Genomic DNA, 21,755 nt, shown 5'->3' on the forward strand with positions numbered 1-21,755 from the left:
AGTCTGGTTGGTTAAAGGCAGTGGTCACTTGGCAACCAGCAGTGAGGCACGATAGCCCAGTCCGGGGGTTCTCCCGCCACACTTTTGATTGCTTTACCAAAGTAACCCCCCCCCCCACCCCCACCCACCCAGGGGATTGGGGAGAAGATTCTCCAAACCCTCCAACATGACCCTGAGTGTGTGTTGGGGCATTCGTGTTTGTCCATGTGTCCAAGTGTGCGCATACACGCATCTGCGATTGCTTTCGCACATGCGGCCTGCATTTCAGCTTGTAAATCCACTGCTGTGAAATGGCCCTTCAGTGCCCTCTCGCCCCCTAACCCGTGCGGAGCTACTGACAGTTCCTGTCCCCTGCCCCCGGAGCCAGCATGGGGTAGAGTGGTCCTGCAAGTCGGACGTCCTCTAGGAAGAGACAGGAAGCTTTGTGATTGGCAGCTCCAAAAGGGGGTGGGAGAGGGGGCTTCCATCCGACACCAGAGGCCGGAGCCTTCGGCTTCTGCAGACGGGGGGGGGGCATAGCCCAGGGAACCCGGGGAGGAGAACCACGGGGCAGCTCGCTCTCTTAGGCGGCCTATGGCTCAGACTTTACGCGTCCCACCAGATGTCTGCCTGTGTGCAATCTGCTAGAGGAGGGAGGAAAAAAAGGGAAGACTGTTGTGGAAAAGTCATTTCTCCTCTAAAGCAGCCCTTCATGTGACTTTGTAAGTGCTGCTCCCGATGAGGAGTGTGTTCCATAATGACCGGCCTGTTTCAGCGTGATGCTCCACGGAAGATCCATCAGTGGCCAGGGAGGTCACGGAGCACCGTAAAAACAAGCTGTTTGCTCCAGAGAAATTTGTCACGGTGGAAGCGGAGCGCAAGGCGGCCCCCATTCCTCCTCCCTGCCAGGCGTTCACGCAGCATACTTCTCTCCGCGCTGCCTGGCACCATAAATGCTGCGTTCTGTGACGGAGTGAAATTGAACCTACAGGCACAAACGATTAGGCAAGCCAAAGCATTTTAACCGTTTAAGGGGTGAGATCACAAATATACGGTTTGAATGTGAACTGAACGTTCTAATAATAATGAAATGATCACTACTGGTAATTGGAAGAAATGGAGTTCTAGAACACTTCTAGACTTAGAATTTTGGAGAAAAAAAAAAAGACATTCAGATAAACCTACTCTTTGAAGGGTTAAGGATCTGTTTCAGTCTCCAAATCCAGACCTGCAGATGTAGGTATCACTAGGTTGTGTGTATATTCTCTGCCTTGGACACAATGTGTTGTTGAGGCCTCCCTTAAGTGGAACGGGTCTGTCAAGGTAGTCCTCTTAGTCTCTGCTGGGATGCCCCACACCGACTGGTCCCAGAGGGGGAGTCAGGCCCCCAAGCTGTGAAGTCTGCCCCTTCCAGGTTAGGGGGGGGGGGGGGCGGGGGGTGGGTGTTTGGTGCAGAAATAAGCATTTCCCAGATGAGGCCTGCTGTTTCTGGAACTCCTTGGGAATGTCTGGGGCTGCTGGTTGCGTGGTATTCAGCTGCCCTGTGCAGCCTGGCCTCAGCCCACACTTTTGGACCCAGAGGAAGACTGAGATGAGATTGAGCAGGAACATTTTCAGCTTCAAATGCACTACCATGACTACAGCAGGTTAATACAGTAATGGAGCAAATGGGTCTTTTAAGAGCGCATAAAAGAAAATGTGGCCGTTTATCACATAATTTAATGTAGTGCGGCTCGCCATATGCACAGTTTAATAGCGAGGCACTGATTCAAGTCTTCATGGCTGTTCCAAACTCATTCTGTTATTTATTTGTACATTCAGTTTCCAATAATATTGGAGAACGGCGTCAGCGAATCACTAAATTGTCTGATTTCATTGTTCCTGAAACAACTCGTGTACTGAATGCGGAAATCCCACGGATTAAATTTCCTTTTACATTACAAACAAAAGCTAATTATATATGATGCCGCCGCTGCCAGTCTACCTCAAAAGCGTGCTTTGAGTTGAAAAACCTCTCAAAAAGAGCTGGAAGGAGAGCGGGACTCTTGAATAGGAGCCCATCAACAATGGAGGGATAATTATTAGTGCGAATCACCTCTCCCTGGCGAAACCCGCTCGGCATTGAGTGATAGGGCTGCTGCCACTCAAAGCGGCATTGTGCGGCTCGAAGGGACGCCTCTTTCCCCCGCGTCCTTTGTCTCAGCCTCGGTGCATTAGCTCAAAGTTCGTTCGACCAAGACCTTCCTCCCTTCAGTGGCTCCCTTTATTTATTTTTTTTCTTCTTCCTGGAAGCATCTCCCATTCTTTCTTTCCCCCTTTTTTTTTTTTTTAATTCGCCCGGATTCCCATAGCCGCGGTTCAGCCTGCTTCGAATGGCTCGTTGGCCTGTTCTTGCCGAGGGGCGAAGGATTCGCCTGCCTGGGGAGGGGGCGAAGCGGCGATCCGCCTCGTTATCTCCTTTGAATGTCACTCAACAGCCCACCTGTTTCGGCTGATGTGGCACATGAGCGGTGGCCTAAAACAGAACTGCGGCTGCGGTTTTTTGAATAATTGCAGTTGGTGTAGTTTCCAAAACAAGTGGGAAGCCACAGCAGCAGCTTAGCAGCACGTGTGAAGAGCTGTTGAGGGGTAAAAGTAGTAAAATTTTGAATGACTCACTACAAAGTGAATTTGATCTTTTACCATCAGGGAGACATTATATGCTTCAAAGGGCAAACAAGAATATTTTTTTCCCCCCAAAGAAGTCTTTTGTCCCAAATGCTATTAGGATCCTAAATGAGTAGTGTCCCTCTGTGTTTTTTCTGCTGCTCTGGCACAGTGTTTAGGTCCGTATCCAAGTAGCTGTGTTCTTTTTATTATTATTATTTTTAAAGTAAATATTTCCTGTATTCTGTATTTTGTACTTTTATGGCTTTTTATGGTGAAGCAAAAATAAAATTTCCACTTTGTGGACAATAAAGTTTTGTATTCAAATTTGTATTGGATTTTTTAATAAACTGCTAAATTTCACATTTGGTGACATAGGCGCGGAGGTTTGCCGTCTGTTTAATTTGCAGCGTACAGTTTGAGCGCGTAGCCTGCATTCGGTTGTGGTCAGTAGCGCGCGGCTCAGCGGGATACGCTGCGGGGAGGAACCTGCTGACCCACTCCGTGTGTGGACCGGCTGCAGAGCCCAGACCGCTCGCAGCCGGCGTGAAAGCGCGAGCCGCGCCACGGAAGAGAATGGTGCAGTGTGCGGGGACTGAACGGCCCGCTTAATCTCCTGGAGGCGAAGCCCTTTGGAAACGGGCGAAGGGAAATTGCGGCGTTCCTGTTTGTCGCTGAGTAAACTGAGCGTACGCGTTTTAGGGGCGTCGCCGACGGGAGGCCGGCAGCGAGTCGTTTTGAAATGTTACCCAGCTCGCTCAGACCTTTCCCTCCCCCCCCAGGGGTCTCTGAAGCGCAAGATCAATCACTGCAGTGATGTCATTTAATGACGTTCATGACATCATTGCTATTATGTCATGAGATGTTCACAGTTCTTTAAGAGCATCCTCTTAAGTATTTAATAAGGTCGAATGATTTAACGAGAGTAGGAGATGTCATAAAATGACGGATGACGATTCAGAAGGAAGGACCCGGGCTAGTAGCAGCGCGACGCAGCTTGTGTGGTTTCACTGATTATTACGAGCCTTCTATTCGACGGCTACTTTAGCCCAAGCTCATTTGACTGTCATTCTGTGCTATTGCGGCGCATGCTACCGCAAAGCCTGCAGGAGTTCACTTCTCCGCTGTGAGAAAGCGTGGGCCAAAAGCTAATTATATTTGGAGACGCCGAGAGCTGTCTGTAACTTTGGCGGAGTGGGTCACGACATCACTGTTATTCCACTGCCGTAGGAATACCGGGCGGCTGTGCCGGGCAGTTTATGTCAACAGAGCGGAGAGAGGGCCCCAACGCGGAGTCACATCTGAAAGTGTTTTACGTCGCCCAGCCCAGCCCACCGGTATTGATCCACCCTCCCCCCCCCCGCCCCCCCCCCGTGTAACCAGCACACCTGTTTGGCATTAGGCTGATTGCCTTCCAGGACATCTGCGCAGATGGCGACCTCGCCGGACCAACGCCCTCCACGCGGGGCGGCACTGTGCCAGGCAACGCAGCGACTCCGCTCGGCCCTGAACGGGCTGCACGGGCACGGCTGAGATTAAACTGGGGGTAAAAACGTGCCCTGTCTGTCTGTCAGTCAGGACGTCCGGACCCGGCGTGGACGCCGCGTTCTTTTGGCTTCCTGCGGAGAAAGAGCCGCCACGCTCAGGAAATGCCTTCAGCGCGCGCGACACGCGATGCATGCGGTGCTCTGCGGACAGCCGGGGGCATAGCGTGCTGTTGCCAGTGCTCGTTTGCTCAAAAATGCTTCCTGTTTCCGTTTTGCCCCTCGAGAACTTTGATAATGAGAGTTTCATAATGCGAGTCTTGGTTGTGATAGAAGCTGGTCCCGGTTCACCCCTCGCTTCCGGAAGGGAAGCGTTGTGGAAATGGCTCCGGGCCCGCGGAGCTGATCTGTGACAAAGCGGCCGGTCGACCGAAACCCCCGCTTCGCACAGTCTTTAATGAGAAACTGATCTTCCGTTACTTCCATGGCTTTCATCGCAACCTTCCTCATTGGCATCAGATGTATCCTGCTTTGATGGGTTGAGGGATTTTGTTAGCTCCGTGTGAGTAATCAGCTCGCTCTGCTCAGAGTACTCGCGCGCTATGGTGGCATACAGGTTTCTCTTTGAGGCCGACGGGGAATCCCTTGTCAGAAATGCTATTCTCGAACGACGTTCCTGAAGCACAGGAAGTCCGAGGCCAGAGCAAGCCTAGCGATAAGTCTCATCTGGTGTTGGGAGGATGTGTCAGATCACGTCCTCTGATCCTATTCCAAATGAACAGCCCTTTGAGTGCTTAATGAAAGGCAGAGGTGTGTTATGAAGTAGGCTACCTCGCCACATCTTTGCCATCTGTAATTAGGCCTCACGTGGAAAATCCATTGGTAGCCAGTCATTTTCCATCACATCCTGAACCCATAACTTGTTTATTAGGGGGAAAAAATGAACTCCTCCACACACTTGCATGTTGTTAGTCCAGTTTCTCGATAAGATGTACCAAAGCACATTCCATGAAAAAGGACTTTGGCAGTTATCAGACTTTGCCACAATCACTAGAGCGGCTACATTTTTAGAATTCAGTTGGAGGAATTCCAAATAGTGTTTCCCCCCTATCTCTGTTGATTCCCGCTGTGGCTCCTGTTGCATTCTGCGTGTTTTGGTGCCTCAGACAGGGATTGAGGCTGGAGCTTTGGAGCACAGAGGGGCTTTTGTTCTACCTGTAACACTAAATCACCTGGCTGGCTCTTCATCTCCCCCCTCCTCCTCTCCTCTCCGAAGTACGGAATGCGATCCCACACCTCCGGGGACCGCTTTGCTTGCCCTCAGCGCTGACGCCAGGCCGAAGTGCAGAGTGCAGAGCGCTGAGTGAGATCCCTCCCGTTTACGTTGGAGCCTACGGCTGAGGGATCTTTGCCGTTTACGGGCTCATCTTTTCCTCTTTGCCCCCCACGCAGGTCGCCACCTACGTGCCGCGGTCCGTAAAAAGCCGAGAGACAAAGAACCGGGGGGGGACATTAGAGCAGGGGTGTCCATTCTTATACGAGAGGCCAGCCCAGAGGCATGTTTTTTGTCTTAACCCAGATCTGCACCTGATTCAGGTAATGAAATATTCACGGTCTTCAATAAGATCTCGATCAATACAATCAGGTGTCTTCGTGCTGGGCTGAAACAAACAGCGGCATCCGCACTGGTCTTTTTTTGGATAAGGCTGGACACCCCTGCATTAGAGGGACTGTTTCGACTGGCATTTCCCGTGTGACCAGCTTTGCTTTCCTGTTGTAGTTTTAATAACAAAAATTTCTGAGTTGCAGATTTTCTCTTCTTTCAAAGTATAGAGCGCCAGTAAAACCCCAAATTCCACAGGGGCCGGGCCGTCCAACCCAAACGGCAGCGGTGTTTCAGCGCTGCGTTTCGACGAGGTCGTAAAATGCGAAACCGTCCTCTAATGTGGTGCGCTTCTGTAGCTCCGAGGCACATTTTATAAACCCTCCCCCCACCTCCCCACAGACACCCACATACTTTTCAGCCTGTCGGTCCTTTTGAGCGTCATAAGCCGCGTTTCCACCGCAGGAACTATACCCCGGAACTAGGAACCTTTTGAGGAACTCAGTGCGTTTCCACCGCAGGAACTAGGGTCTAAATTTAGTTCTGGGGGCTTTGTTTTACCCCCCAAAACGTTCCTGCTCGGGGGGTAGTACTTTCCGAAAGTACAGGAACCTTTTGGGTGGAGCTTGCAGCGCTGAACATTTCTGATTGGTCGAGTACTCGTAGCATTTGTGTTGTATTTATTCTCTGCCATTACCCGCCATGTTTGAAAATATGCAGCGCCAAACCAATTTATTTTCATAATAACTTCAAATCAAACTTGTATGTTATGCGGCGCAGTAGCCTACTTTTGGTTATGGCCTGTCAACGTCTTGGAATTATAACGTGTGCTCTTCTGTTCTTTTCTTGCTTTAGTATTCGTTTTATAAAATGCTAAGCATTCGTGCTGGGACAGCATATTACGTAGGCTACCAAAACATTCAAACGGATTAATTCGGTTGCTGAATATTTTCTTCCGGATTTTCTTTGTTAGCCCGTTGTAATTGACTCAAAACGTTTGATACAGTTATGTGAGGTATGCGGTAGTTCTGCATAATTAACATTGGTGATACAGTACAAGCAAACTGGAAATCACCTTCCGCACTTTTTATCCGGGTAAAATAACAGGTTAATTCTAGTAATCTTCCCTTTAGCTTTTTCAGACTGCCGTAATTTTACTCAATTTTACTGCCATTTTTCAATTCCACGAAAAGACCAGGAAGACTATGGACTCATTTATGGTGCATGGTTCGCATCTGGAGGGCACACTTCGCTGCTCGGCTAGCAGTAACTTCGAAGGAAAGCAAACGGTGGCTGTACCACTACTAATTTACATTTTCACGCAAGTCCGAATTTTCGTTCTATTCTTGTCATTTTGCGATTAGCCTATATGGAATCGACGACGAGAAAGTAATAAAACAGCAAATTGTTTACAACGTGTGCATGTTTTCTGCTGTTAATGAATGTGTTTGAGAGGATATATGAAAATCAATAAATACAAAAGTAACCATATATAGTCATTGTTGGTAACCCGTTGTATATAAGTGGAATAAACCCCTCCGGGCTGTCCCGGTTATTAGAAAATGTAGGCTACTTCGGTGGTAGTATAGGGTTACAGAAGAAATCATATGGCAGATGGACCGACGACAACGTCAGTGGGCTAATTTGCCTAATCTTCGCGGTACTTTAGACCCCGGTGGAAACGCAGACAACCATTGGCTGAAGGAACCTTTTAGTTCCTGGTAAAGTAGTTCCTGGGACTGAAAGTTCCGGGTAATTTTGGTGGAAACGCGGCTATAATGCATGACCTCATGGCCCAGAGAAACGGAGGTATCCGTCGCGTGTGAGGAGAGCCGCGGTGGCTGAGCGCAGGCCCTCGAGTGCGTTTCAGCGCAGCGCTGTTCGATGTGGGCGGGGCTTGTTCTGGGTCGGCGAGGCTAGCGACAGGCCCTCCCTGTACCCCGGAGCCAACAGGGGGACCCCCCCCGCCCCCCTCACTCCCTGACTAAATCGGCCTCGCTATAATGTCTCCTTCCTCTGCCCGTTCGCCTCTTAATTAGCGTGGAGGCGTACACAAAGGGGGAGCGCCGGCGGGTCTTTAATTACCTCAGCGCCCGGGGCTGGCACGGGCACGTTCTCCCCGGCGCGTCCGATAGGCCGGAGCCCTCGGCTTCGCCCCGCCCCTAGCACAATGCCACCTCTGTGGCCGGGGGGCTCGGGCAATGCCAAAGAAATGTGTAGATAAGGCGGTGCGATGCGGATCTTAAATGCCCCGCTGGTTTGAAGCTGCCTTTTTTGCCCTTATAGAGGACTGAGGCCTTGGCCTGTTCTGTTGCTCAACAGCAGAAGTGATTACAGGGGATGGGGGAGGGGGGGGGGTAAGGGTGGTGGCTTGGGGTTTACGCCCCCACCACCTCCACCTCCCCCAAGTTCAGCACTTAGCCCCATGGCCTGGAGCCTGGAATGGCGGCTCCCCAATTAGCTTAATTAGCCGCGTTCTTCCCTGGGGTTTCTGCCGTCCTCTCCTGCCAGCATTACAGTGTGAATGGGCCCGTCACATCGAGCCATAGGGTGGAGCTTCCGAAGGTCCCCCACAACACCCCCCGCCTACAAGAAATGAGTGTCTTTAACGAAAGATCGGACAAAGGTGGGAACAGTTCACCGCAGCGGGATTTTTTCTGCTGCTGTTCATGCGTGAGTGGTTTGGGAGACCCCCCTCCCCCCCCCTTTGTCTTTAACGGTCTGTGCACTGGTGGGCTGCAGAAGTCTGCTCTCTGTCCTACTGCAGTACAGTGCGGTCTGTAGCTGCCTGTTGTGCCTCTCTCTCTCTTTCCCGGCCTCTCGCTCGCAGACGAGCTCAGCCTCCCCCCCGACGGCTTCGTGAACGCACTCAGCGCTCAGAAATGCGCTGGACGCTCTCGCTCTGCGGCCCTGACGCTGAGGGGCGTCCTGACGCTGAGTGCCGCCTGGGCGCCCTCGGCCTCCGCGCGTTTTCACTCCCGCCGCTTTGAACTCGATCCCCTGAGCCGGGGAGACGGGCTCCGCTGAGCCCGCCCGAGACCTGCCGACTGACGGGAGACCCCCCCCCGGGCCAGGCAGGGGCGCCGGGTTTAGGTGTCAGTCAGGTTAGCGCACACGAGCCGCGTCCGTCTCCAGCGTTTGCGGAGGTGTCTCTGCGGCGTCTCAACTTGGATTCCCCCCCCCCGCCCCCCCCCCCCTTACCCATAATTCCCGCTCCTCTAGGCGTCTCTCTGTGGGATTAGCGCACCTTTGCTCCAGCGCCAGGCGTCTGCGGCCGGCTCCTTAAAAGCCTTTAAAGCCCGAGCGTGTGAGAGGAATTCAGCTGAAAGAACCGCTTCACTTCTCCTCCCGAGTTTCTACTTTTTTTTTTTGGTTGTGTTGCTAAAAAAAATAAAAAATGAGGCGGCGCTGTCTTGGAGCAGCTGTGTTTTATGTGCGCAGTAGAGAAGGATGAAGACCCTTTAATATAAACATTCTCTAGGGGAAAGGTGGTTTCCTTCACTCTCTTCATTTATGACAAAAATTTGCAGGGGGATAATTATTCAAGTTTAGTCAACAGTTTTCTGCCTCCTGAATGCATTGGTATAAAAATGGAATCAGTTTTAGTTGTTGTGGGCCTGCTAAAGTTCTTGGAACAGCCTCCCCAATTCGCTATCAGTCCTACTCTCACCCAAGGTTCTTTTCTGTTTGGAAATTAACATTGTGTTTTAAGAATTTCACTCGACAATTCAGCAGGTAGACTGCAGTGAAATCCAGAAGATTTGCTTCTTCCTTCTTCATTTTAAGAGTCATCCTCCTTGGCTGGCCCCAATTATGATTATCAGGCTACAGAGTGCACCTATGGGAACCTTTCACTTTGAATGCATTGCGATTCTTATTTCGCATGAGCTTCTGTGTGATTTACAGTGTTTTTGTCCACTTGTGTTGTCCGTTGCGTTCGCAGCATCTGGGTAAAGCATTAAGCTGGTGCTGGTGATGTTTTCATAAGAAGCCCAGTGGCCCTGTGAGCCGGAGGCTGCCTGCTCTGCACTGCGTGTCATTTCACCACAAAAAATGTTTTACGGGCAGAAGAACAGGGGAGTTTACCGAACGGCGAACGCCACCGTGCCCCCCTCCCCTCCCCAGCTTTGAGCAGACTCTTCTCTCCCGTTTCCTCAGGTCAGGACGCTGAGCTGTACTACGTGAGGGACGACGTGGTCAATCACTACGCCCTGTCCTTCATTATGCCCGTGCCCATCGATACCAACAGCCTGCATTTCACCTGGCACTCCACGAAAAAGGTGAGGTTTCCATGACAATAAGAACAATAAGAGACCCCCCTTCCCCCCCAGTGGTGATGCTGACCGTTGCTTATGCTGATCTAGTGGCTGTGCAAGGCAAAGTGTACTGAGCCAAAAGTGCATTATGACATTTTGGAACTTCAATGATTTCAACAGCCTTAATGAACAGATTGGTCGGAATGAAAACTGAATGCCCATCATGCATCTTGCTAGCAGTAAATTGATAGCAATTAGCTAATGTGTAACCGAACGTCACCCCTCATTTCGTACCTAAGTGATACATAAGAAATTTGTGAGCTGGAATTTGAAAGGTGTCTGTGAAAGGGTTCTGAGTAGAATTTGTGTTTCAGGGGATGGAATGTCTTGTCAGTAAGGTTTATCTCTCTCTTCCCCATCTGGTACAGGTGGACTACAAGCTGGGCTTCCAGGTGGACAACCCTGCCGCTATGAGCCTGCCCAAGAGCAGCGTACCAGCTCAGGGGGAGGTACCTCGGAGCCGTTCAGGTCTGCTGGTCCTACACCTTTCCATGCTCCCCTGCCCACTTCAAACCCGACTCACCCGTGTGACTTCAGCTCAAACCAACATCACTCATTAAACCTCAACTCAAGCCAACATCACTCATTAAACCTCAACTCAAACCAACATCACTCATTAAACCTCAGCTCAAACCAGCCTCACTCATTAAACCTCAGCTCAAACCAGCCTCACTCATTAAACCTCAGCTCAAACCAGCCTCACTCATTAAACCTCAGCTCAAACCAGCCTCACTCATTAAACCTCAGCTCAAACCAGCCTCACTCATTAAACCTCAGCTCAAACCAGCCTCACTCATTAAACCTCAGCTCAAACCAACATCACTCATTAAACCTCAGCTCAAACCAACATCACTCATTAAACCTCAGCTCAAACCAGCCTCACTCATTAAACCTCAGCTCAAACCAGCCTCACTCATTAAACCTCAGCTCAAACCAACATCACTCATTAAACCTCAGCTCAAACCAACATCACTCATTAAACCTCAGCTCAAACCAGCCTCACTCATTAAACCTCAGCTCAAACTAACCTCACTCATTAAACCTCAGCTCAAACCAGCCTCACTCATTAACTCAACTCAACTAACCTCACTCATAAACCTCAGCTCAAACTAACCTCACTCATTAAACCTCAGCTCAAACCAACATCACTCATTAAACCTCAGCTCAAACCAACATCACTCATTAAACCTCAGCTCAAACCAACATCACTCATTAAACCTCAGCTCAAACCAACATCACTCATTAAACCTCAGCTCAAACCAACATCACTCATTAAACCTCAGCTCAAACCAACATCACTCATTAAACCTCAGCTCAAACCAACCTCACTCATTAAACCTCAGCTCAAACTAACCTCACTCATTAAACCTCAGCTCAAACCAGCCTCACTCATTAAACCTCAGCTCAAACTAACCTCACTCATTAAACCTCAGCTCAAACCAGCCTCACTCATTAAACCTCAGCTCAAACTAACCTCACTCATTAAACCTCAGCTAAAACCAGCCTCACTCATTAAACCTCAACTCAAACCAACATCACTCATTAAACCTCAGCTCAAACCAGCCTCACTCATTAAACCTCAGCTCAAACCAACCTCACTCATTAAACTTCAGCTCAAACCAGCCTCACTCATTAAACCTCAGCTCAAACTAACCTCACTCATTAAACCTCAGCTCAAACCAGGCCCACTCATTAAACCTCAGCTCAAACTAGCCTCACTCATTAAACCTCAGCTCAAACCAGCCTCACTCATTAAACCTCAGCTCAAACCAGGCCCACTCATTAAACCTCAGCTCAAACTAGCCTCACTCATTAAACCTCAGCTCAAACCAGCCTCACTCATTAAACCTCAGCTAAAACCAGCCTCACTCATTAAACCTCAACTCAAACCAACATCACTCATTAAACCTCAGCTCAAACCAGCCTCACTCATTAAACCTCAGCTCAAACCAGCCTCACTCATTAAACCTCAGCTCAGCCAGCCTCACTCATTAAACCTCAGCTCAAACCAGCCTCACTCATTAAACCACAGCTAAAACCAGCCTCACTCATTAAACCTCAGCTCAAACCAGCCTCACTCATTAAACCACAGCTCAAACCAGCCTCACTCATTAAACCTCAACTCAAACTAACCTCACTCATTAAACCTCAGCTCAAAGCAACATCACTCATTAAACCTCAGCTCAAACTAACCTCACTCATTAAACCTCAGCTCAAACCAGCCTCACTCATTAAACCTCAGCTCAAACCAACATCACTCATTAAACCTCAGCTCAAACCAACCTCACTCATTAAACCTCAGCTCAAACCAACCTCACTCATTAAACCTCAGCTCAAACTAGCCTCACTCATTAAACCTCAGCTCAAACCAGCCCCACTCATTAAACCTCAGGTCAAACCAACATCACTCATTAAACCTCAACTCAAACCAACATCACTCATTAAACCTCAGCTCAGACCAGCCTCAATCATGAAACCTTGTGTAATTCCCTTGTGTTCGTAGCGTGGTCGTTGTGGTGCATTTGTCAGTGGAGACATTATGTCCACATAGCCATTTTAAACCTGCTTGTGGCTGGTGGTTGATATAAAATGTAGCTTGTAGCATCTGTGGCATTGCTGCATATATTGCTTAGTTGGATTCAAAACTCCCCACTTAACGGGAAGCCCTCTCTCCTCCTCTCTGTGTGCAGTGTTCCAAGTGGATCTCTTCTGTTCCGGAAAAATGGACGCCGAGGTCATCGTGACTATGCAACTCAACCTGACCATCCACGCCAACAACTTCACAGTCCTTAACTTCAAGAGGAGGAAAACGTGCTACAAACGTAAGACCCCTGCAGGGAAAAGCAGAAGCAAGAATCTTTTCTACATGGATTCACCGACCTTATATTACCTGGATGGGCAGATGCCTTTCCCTGCATGTCCTACTGTCCCATCTGAAGAATATGTGGAGCAGTGAATCTGTGCAGAACGTGTTTCCTCAGACGCAGGGATATGTATATTAACATGGACATGTGACCGCTTGAAGCCACCATGGCAAGAATGTTCCAGAAAATGCTTCAACTACAAAGCTGAAACATAGAGGCTTTTCCTGCTTCGTATATTGGGTCAGGCGGGGGGTGAAGCATGGCCCTTGTTAGACCCACACCCTTCTGCCGAAAAGGCGCTTGCAATTATTAATGCAGAAGTTGGCTGGATTTGTTAGTTGATTAAAAGCTGTTTTATGCCACCATCTGGGAACAAGGATATTTTTAACATGTCCATGTGTAATACATCTGCGGAGGTCAAAGCGTTCCTTTGTGTTGAAACGGAACATTATTCACTGTACTCCGAGAATAAGACAGAAATGGTGTGTGTGTGTGTGTGTGTGTGAGTGCATGTGTGCGTGTGTGTGTGTGCGCGCATGTGTGTGTGTGTAAGTGCATTGTCTGCACACCCTGTTGCCTGTTAATGAAAAGCCTGTTAAATACTCAGTGCAGTGAAACCCCCTTGGCAGTTTGAGCATTATGAAAGGGATACAGGAGGAAATGAAGCGCCATTTGTCTTCAGCTGTCACTGTTTTCAACCCTGAGGAGATAATTATAAGGGCCCCGATGCTGTCTGTGTCACATGCTCCGAGCAGGAAACAGGCTAGAACTCCGCTGCCTAGCTTTGAGTGCACGAGCCAAATTAGCCGCTTGAAAAAAGCACTCATTCCCATCTGACATGGCATTAAATTCACGGCAGTTTGTGAGGTCCGAGCTGCTGGTAAGGCTACCGTTATTTACGATTTACTGTGCGTCGGGGAACTGTTTCAGGGCCCGACGAGAGGCCCTTGAATTGCGTTTCTTCTGCAGATGGTTGTTTGCTGCAAATCTGATCCCACTGCCTGAAGTTGCTTGATTAGGGCCATCTTTGAGTTGCTGATAACCTCTCTTAGCGCATCGTTGCGGTCCTCCACCCTGCTTAAATGTCAGTAGTTTTGATGTCTGAATCTTTGAAAATGTTTTATTTCATTTCTGTTAGGTAACACTGGAAACACTAATAGCCTTCCTGAAAATGGAGGCTCTGATTGGCAGTTCCACACTAATTAGCTTGCACACAGGTGGTGCTGTAATTTGGTTTACAAGGCCACATCAGCATAAACCTTTTCTCAGGCAAAGGCGCTATGTGAAAATCGTTTAGCCTCGCTTTAGCCGAAAATGTTGAGTGTGGATCCTTCCGGAATGTTGTTATGAAAAGCCTGCCGTTTTGTAGAAAGCACTTGCCCCAGATCTCTGCTGGAATAGCATGATGTGTCCCCGGAGCCCATTTTCTGACCCTCTCCCCCCCCCGGATATTTCTGTTGCAGGACTTGAGCAACCGGATCCCAAGGTCCCAGCGTTCCCCAACAAGACCCTGAACAGGCCCATGTGTAAGTCTTAGGCCCCGTCGTCCACACAGGCCGCCTCATCTTTCTCAGGCGACACGCGGCCGTCTCTTCCGCTCGGTTTCCGCTCCGACCTCGCTGTCGGTCTCTTTCCGCTGCTCGGTCTCTTTCCGCTGCTCGGTCTCTTTCCGCTGCTCGGTCTCTTTCCGCTGCTCGCTCTCTTTCCGCTGCTCGGTCTCTTTCCCCTGCTCGTCTCTTTCCGCTGCTCGCTCTCTTCTCCGCTCGCTCGGTCTCTTTCCGCTGCTCGGTCTCTTTCCGCTGCTCGGTCTCTTTCCGCTGCTCGGTCTCTTTCCGCTGCTCGGTCTCTTTCCGCTGCTCGGTCTCTTTCCGCTGCTCGCTCTCTTTCCGCTGCTCGCTCTCTTTCCGCTGCTCGGTCTCTTTCCGCTGCTCGGTCTCTTTCCGCTGCTCGGTCTCTTTCCTCTGCTCGGTCTCAGAGCTGACCTGGACAGTCCAGGGGTCAGAAAGTCCTGCCATGTGTTCCTTCCACCCGTGAACTCAGCCAGCTGGTTTCACTAATTAGCTCTGCCTCCCAGCTAAAGACTTGTGCTAATCCAGGCGATTGGACGGAAAAGCTGGGGAGGACTTTAACTTTCTGCACCTGGATTTTCCGCCTCGGTTCCTGAGCCTCCTCGCATGAGGTCAGCGTGTAACGCTGGTTCTGAGCACGGGATCGAAGGCACGGGACGCAGTTTTAATGAAGCGGAGGAGCGGCGGGCGTGCCACGCTGCGGAACGCGTGCGGACAGAGGAGCCGAGCCGATCGCAGAGCGCTCTGACTGCGGAGGGCCGACGCCCTGCTCCGCTCGGGCCTCTCTCCGGCCGATTCACCGCAGCGAGCCCGGGGCCCGGCGGGTCTCTGGGGCGCTCGCTCATCGGCTCGGCTCCGGAGAGGGCCGCGACCCGCGTTTCCCGCGGCGCCAGATTGGATGGAGCTCTGGCGGTCGGGACGGTGTTGTGGAGCGAAGCGCTAAGGCAGCGCAACGCTCGCGCCGGAGTCGGGAGCGAGGCGGCCATTTTTTTTTTGAGCCGTAATGGTGGTGTGTCGGAGTCCCTAGCTTCTTTTTCTGCCATGGTTCACTGTACACTTGGGTGGGCTGCGTGAACCACGGACTCCCATTAAGCTTTCAGAAAGATATCCCTGGGCCTGCGGGGCATGGGCGGCCCGTATGACTTCTCTCTCAGGCATTGTGGGGGAGGGGGTGCTTTCACACCGTCCTTCGCCCTCCCGTCATCCCCCTTCCCTTGGGAATGCTAAGCCTACCTTAGCCTGCGGAGGGCCCATTAACCCTTTAAGGTGTGAGATCACACACATGTGATTAGAATGTTCTTAACTGAACATTCTAATGCTGATGTGAGAATCACTACTGGTCATGGAAAGCAATGGAGTTCTTGAACACTGGCTTGTAATTTAGAAAAAATGATCCAAAAAACCTACTCTTCAAAGGGTTAAAGATTGCATGTGACTAATGCCCCCTCCCCGAATGTGATGAATGCACTCCTCCCTTGCCCCCTGGTTTATAGAATATTGAGCCCAAATGGCAAAAAATGACCTTGACTTTTCCTTTCTGCCGGTTTCTTGTCCGCCCTAATTGGTGTGAACCAAGCCGCAGCGGTATGTGTTCACGCATGACCACGCCGGGCCTCGTCTGTTTTAGAGGACGAGATGAGACCCTGATCCTGAGGGGATTCTGGGTATATTTTTTCAATTAGGAGCTGTATATGGGAACCTAGGGGAGCGGTCTTCCGAACCAAGTGACTTTACTTAAGTGGTTAGGTCTAAAGCTGGGGAAAAGCCCTGTAGATCTTGAGTCTGGGGTTCCCAGTCCCTCTTATTAGAAATCCTGTGGGTGTATGTTTATTATGTTGGGATTACAGCGAAATTAAATTTCACGCACACTTGACTGTCCACTTTACTTTAACTTGTCATTTACTCTCATAGAAATAGCTACATCCCTTCGTTTGGCTGTTTTCACTCTTGTGTGTGCTGCCTGTGACACGTTTCTCCCTCCTCTCCCCCCCGCCCCCTGGCAGTTGAGAGCGTGAACGCGGCCCCCACCACCTCCACCCGGGTCTTCTACATCAGCGTGGGGGTGTGCTGTGCCGTCATCTTCCTCGTGGCCATCGTCCTGGCGGTGCTCCACCTGCACAGCATGAAGAGGGTGGAGATGGACGACAGGTGAGCGTCGCCGCGGCGACCCGGGCGCCGCAGCCCGAACGCCGATCTGCGGGGTGTTGAGCGGCACGTTTCACTGAACCCCTCCCAGATACCCACTGACCCCTGCGAGCCGCTCTAGCTTTTGCTCGAGGTCTAAGAAATGTGGCAAGAATTTGATTTAGCTTCATCGTAAAATGATTTTTTCATGCATGTCAGAAACATTTATCATGTTATCATTTTCCAGAGAGGCCTATCAAATCTTCTAAATGTTATCTCAGAAAACAAAGAAGGCCTTCACACTAGTCTTCAGGAATTATTATTTTTTTTCCTAATGTAACGTTTGAGGTGAAATGAAACGGACCATTCGTAAATGGGCTGATCAGACACCAATGGTGATCACTGAGCATGCTCATTAGATTAGAGAACGGGGATGTCCACCAGTGGACTTTAACAGAGATCCCATTATTTAGACATGGCGTGTAATGGGATTTTCCCACTAATCCGTAGACGGAGGCTCCAACACAGACGGCCGTGTTTGCGTTTCTGTGAAGCTGCATTGTCCGACCGTGTCATCGGCCCTCAGACAATCTGCTTTCCAAGCACTCGTGACAGGGCGGGGCCGTCCTCCTTGTGGACGCACAGATTTGATTGCTCCATTTATGTAAGGGGGAGGCTGTTTACGGAAGAGCGGGTGGGGTGCTGAGCTGTCTGCACAGCGTGGGCGCGTTGGGAGTCGCTGTGCACACGAACGACCTCACCGGCTCCTCCTTCTCCCCCCACCCCCCCCCCCCCCACTTGTCTTTCAGCGTGAGTGACAGCGAGAGCTCCCAGGGCCTGTCTCAGCCGTCCACCCAGATCACGCAGTACCTGAGGGCGGACACGCCCAACAACGCCACCCCCGTCACCAGTAAGGAGCGCAGAGTGACCCGCACGCGCGCGTTACCGGTGGACTCCGCCGGTGGCGCCGCCCCCTCACTTAAAAAACCACCCCCCCCCCCCATCCTTTTAAAATACTGGCCGCGTCAGTCGGTCTGTACCCTCCTTTTCCCTTGCGGCTCCTGCGGTGACATCAGCACTGATGGGTTTACACGCGGTCCGCTCACGTTTGTCTGTGTGTGTGTGTGTGTGTGTGTGTGTGTGTGTGTGTGTGTGTGTGTGTGTGTGTGTGTTGTTTGTGTTGTGGTGTTGTGTGTGTGGTGTGTGTGTGTGTGTGTGTGTGTGTGTGTGTGTGTGTGGTAAACGCGAACAAGCTTCAGGTTGTAAATCGCCTGTGCGGCTTGCTTGGCCTTGTAAAGGGATGAGCTGCCGCCTTTGCAGCCGAGCCCGTAAAGGGAGGCTGTGTCAGAGTTTCTCTGCCTCTCTGTGTGGCGTGTACTCTATCAGGGTCTGAAATGCACAGTCTGTGTTAAATCTCCCAAACCTCTGGTTGATATCGCTATGCCCCCCCCCCCCCCACTGGCTCTGGAACGAATGCGTGGCCAGTCAACCAGTCACACGTCTGGCTCCTAGTGTCCCCCCCCCACCACTGAACACATTAATTTGCCGTACAAGATAATTGATCGTAAGCAATCTAATTGGCTAAACTCAAATCAGGAGCTCGTGATAAATAGCTGAAAATTCTCTCTTGTTGAACTCGGCCCCATTGTCCTTCCTGTAGAGCCGATGAGAGGGAAAATTTAGCCTCCTCCAAAGCCTCTCCCTGGAGCTGAACTCGGCCTTAGTTCAGCTCTCAGGAAGTTCAGTAGATTTTCTTCGGGGTTTCTCGTGTTCATTTCACTTTCAGATTTTTTAGTATGTTTCCCACTCACAGTCAGTCACCACCATTACAATGAAACTAGACGCTTGAGTCTATTATACATTACAGCATTAGCAGACGCTGTTATCAAGTGACACAACACTGCATTACATCATTTAGTTCCATTTATCGCTGGATATTAGAGCTTCGTGTCCTTGTCAGGTACAGGCAGTGTCCTACCGGATCGACCTCGCCTTGTTACAGCCCGTTCTTCCCGTGCTACCTCCGTCTATATGCCGACCATGTGTGTTCTCTCTGTTGACTTCGTGCCGCACGTGTAGACTAAGCTTGACGAATGCTCAAAAACATCTGAAAGATTTGTAACATTACACCAGATTTCACTGAATAATTTTCCAGCCTTTATGAGGCTTAATCATTGCTACACTGAACCGGTGTGAGTGTGCTCTCTGGCCGCTGCACGTAAGATGGCTGGTGGAGAAAGAATGGCTCTTCATGAGAGGCCGAGGGCCTCTGTAATCATCTGTAATCATTTGTGCCTTCGAGTTAAGGCGAGAAAAACTGGCAAATTAATTTCTTTGTTCAAGAGGAAGCCTCTTGTTTTTTTTAGCAGCAGGGACCACAGTTGGGTCCGTGCGTGCCAGAACGTTTCAGTTCGGTGGCACAAGTATGCAGCGGGCGTAGACGGTAAATCGCGACCCGGTCGGGTTTGGCAGAGCGCGGTTCGCGCTTTTGAACGACGTTCTTTTGACAGTTTGATTGTGCTCACGGTTTATATTTGGAAAATGAAAGCCTACCGTGTTTTATCCTGGGACAGAGGGAGTGCTGTTTTGAAGTACTGCCCTGTCAAAGTGAGGTTGAAAACGGAACATGCGGAACATGGTGTTTACATTACTCCCTTTGTCCCTTTCTCTTGTGGGCTGAAGCGAAGCTGCATAATTGTGGGTCTCGGTTGAAAACCGGTCAAAAAAAGAAATGCAAAACGACCACGATATGCCTGGGCAGATGGAAATATGTTGTATACAGTTTACCTCTGACCCTGGATCAGCATTTAGTCTTGAGTTCAGCTGTTGAGCACAGAATTGAGATTGGTAAATCTTAACCTGGATTGCTTCTTTGGGTCTTCGGTCCTAAAATGTGGAAACACTGACCAATCAGCTGAGCTCCTGTCTCCTTTCCTCCTCCTCCTCCTCCTCCTCTATTCCTTCCACTCTTTGGGGCCTTTGTGTTAACAAACTGAAGTCTAACACACGCGGAATGTCATTTTTGCCTTTTTTATTACCCGACTGGCTTATTTGCCTATTCTTGCATTCCTGTTTCTCATTTGTTTAGAATTAATCAGTTTTGTTTATAAATGTATTGTTTGTTGAGTATTACTGATATAAGGTGCCAATTACCTTCAAGGTAATGTTTGAAGATGCCTGCTTGATGATGGAAGACTTGGTGTTATGTATTTTGTCTCCACCTTGTGGAACCATTGAGGAACTGCTACATTATCAATTTTTAAATGATCAGTTTTGGTCGTTTTTTGACATTTTAATATGATGAGAGCATCAAACAATCATTGGGAGTCTTCTTAAATCTAGCTTGAAGAGGTAAAATTGAACTAAATATATTTTACTGTCAAGACATATGAACATGGTTTGACACCAGTTAATTTAGATCTTCTGTGTATCATATCATGTGATACATTTTGTTTTGTTTAGCACGCAAATTTAAATTTCAAAAATAAATTTCATAATATAAAAATTGGAATCGGTCTTATTTGACCATGTTAGTTGCTTTTTCTAAACCTGCTTTTTATGTAGTCTTGGCTCCCAAAATGTATGTATAATCTAGTCAAACTGTTCTTTGTAGCAGAGGTCAAAGATACTCATCTTATATCTTCCGGTTATAGGAAACAGATGTCTATCTCTGGACTTTATCTTCGAACCTTATACAGAAATGCTGCAGATTTTGCCCAAGGCTAGCCCCGTGCGAGCACATCTACTTATAAAACCGCCTCTGCCATTAAGTATGCCGGCCTCCATGTTATCCCTAATGCATGATGTCAGCATTCGGGGAAACTGTTTTACTGTGTGGCTCAGGGCTGGCCAACTGTGTTCCTGGTGGTCTGTCATCCCTGCAGGTTTTCACTCCAACCCTGACAAAGCATGTCTCATTCAGCAGCTAGAGATCTGGTTGAGCTGCTAATCGATTGAATGGAGTGAGCCAAATTAGGGTTAAAACAAAGACCTGCAGGACTCCAGGAGCAGGATTGGGCAGCCCTGCTGTAGCTGGTCTCCTCCTTTGGGCCCCCCTGTCCGGTTTGCTGAGACGCTTGACCCACCTGCCATTTTACCCAGCCTTTAAGCTCCCTCTCTATCACCCCCCTCCCCACCCCCCACCCCCCCCTCTTGCCATCAGACAGTCAGCCTGGTTCTGCACCCATCCTCCATCTCGCTGCTGCCTCCTTCCCCAACCCCGGCGCCCCCTCCCACGAAACCAAAAGTAAGTTCCCCCCCGCGCCCTTCCGGAAAATACCGAGAGAAAAATGAAGGACACCACCTGTTCAGACGGAACTAACCCTCTCCTAGTCCTCTCTGTTCGCCGGCACTAGGCTTTTCCTTTACCCTACTCATGTGTTATTAATTTGCTCTTAACAAGGCACCTTGCTTGGGTCACGTTTTTACCACTGTACCCTACCTGAGATTTGAACCTGCAACCCTGTTCGCTCTTTTTAACAAAGTAGGCCCTTTTGCCTTTATTTAGTAAAATAGGTCAGCTGAGAACTCAATTGGCAGTAGAATCTGCGCGATTAGCGAAAGCGAGGCTTTGTCAAGCGCTGACCTGCCCAACCCTGTTCCTGGAGATCTACTGTCCTGCAGGTTTTCACTCCAACCCTAACAAAGCACTTCAACTGCTAGAGATCTTGTTGAGCTGCTAATTTGTAGAATCAGGTGTGTCAAATTAGGATTGAAGTGAAAACCAGGACTGTGAGATTTCTTGGAACAGGGTTCCACAGCCGCGACCTTGCGAGTTGGATACAGCGCAGAGGTGGGCAACGAGGGCCTTATCTGATTATGGTTCTCATGTCAACTTTTGGCCTTATCACTTAATTACCCCCAACATTTTTCTTGATAAGCTTGTGAGTGACAGCCATGAATGACGGCCTTGTGTCCCCATATGAAGCGCTTTACTCTAGAAGTGGCCGGCGAAGCTGAGGTCTGTAGTCTGTAGTCCATTTAGCCTTCAGCGCTTGAGGAATTCCTTGCCTTCGGGGATGGTCCCAGCGTATGGGTTACTGACCTCACAAAGGAACAAGGGACAAGCGTGCAGGTCATCTCTCAGACTTCCCAAAGCTTTCATGGTTTCAGAGTAAGCTTAGTTTGGTAGAACCTTTTTTTCTTCTTTTTTTTAAAGAGCAATGCAGTTA

The 21,755-nt window shown here is 49.7% G+C and overlaps 1 protein-coding gene across 2 annotated transcripts in view; it reads left to right on the top strand.

Moving 5' to 3' along the window:
• ryk (receptor like tyrosine kinase) overlaps nucleotides 1-21,755 on the top strand; it is a 60,776-nt gene that overhangs the window by 14,813 nt on the left and 24,208 nt on the right. Inside the window, exons 2-8 of one of the 2 annotated variants that reach the window (XM_064330734.1) lie at nucleotides 9,871-9,992; nucleotides 10,397-10,496; nucleotides 12,719-12,850; nucleotides 14,356-14,418; nucleotides 16,464-16,608; nucleotides 17,394-17,494; nucleotides 20,747-20,830. In XM_064330734.1, the coding sequence (XP_064186804.1) occupies nucleotides 9,871-9,992; nucleotides 10,397-10,496; nucleotides 12,719-12,850; nucleotides 14,356-14,418; nucleotides 16,464-16,608; nucleotides 17,394-17,494; nucleotides 20,747-20,830 (747 nt within the window). The remainder of the gene's footprint in view (nucleotides 1-9,870; nucleotides 9,993-10,396; nucleotides 10,497-12,718; nucleotides 12,851-14,355; nucleotides 14,419-16,463; nucleotides 16,609-17,393; nucleotides 17,495-20,746; nucleotides 20,831-21,755) is intronic. The other variant, XM_064330735.1, reaches the window with a different exon arrangement.

The sequence above is a fragment of the Anguilla rostrata genome, chromosome 4 (assembly GCF_018555375.3).
Source record: "Anguilla rostrata isolate EN2019 chromosome 4, ASM1855537v3, whole genome shotgun sequence".
NCBI classification, from domain to species: domain Eukaryota; kingdom Metazoa; phylum Chordata; class Actinopteri; order Anguilliformes; family Anguillidae; genus Anguilla; species Anguilla rostrata.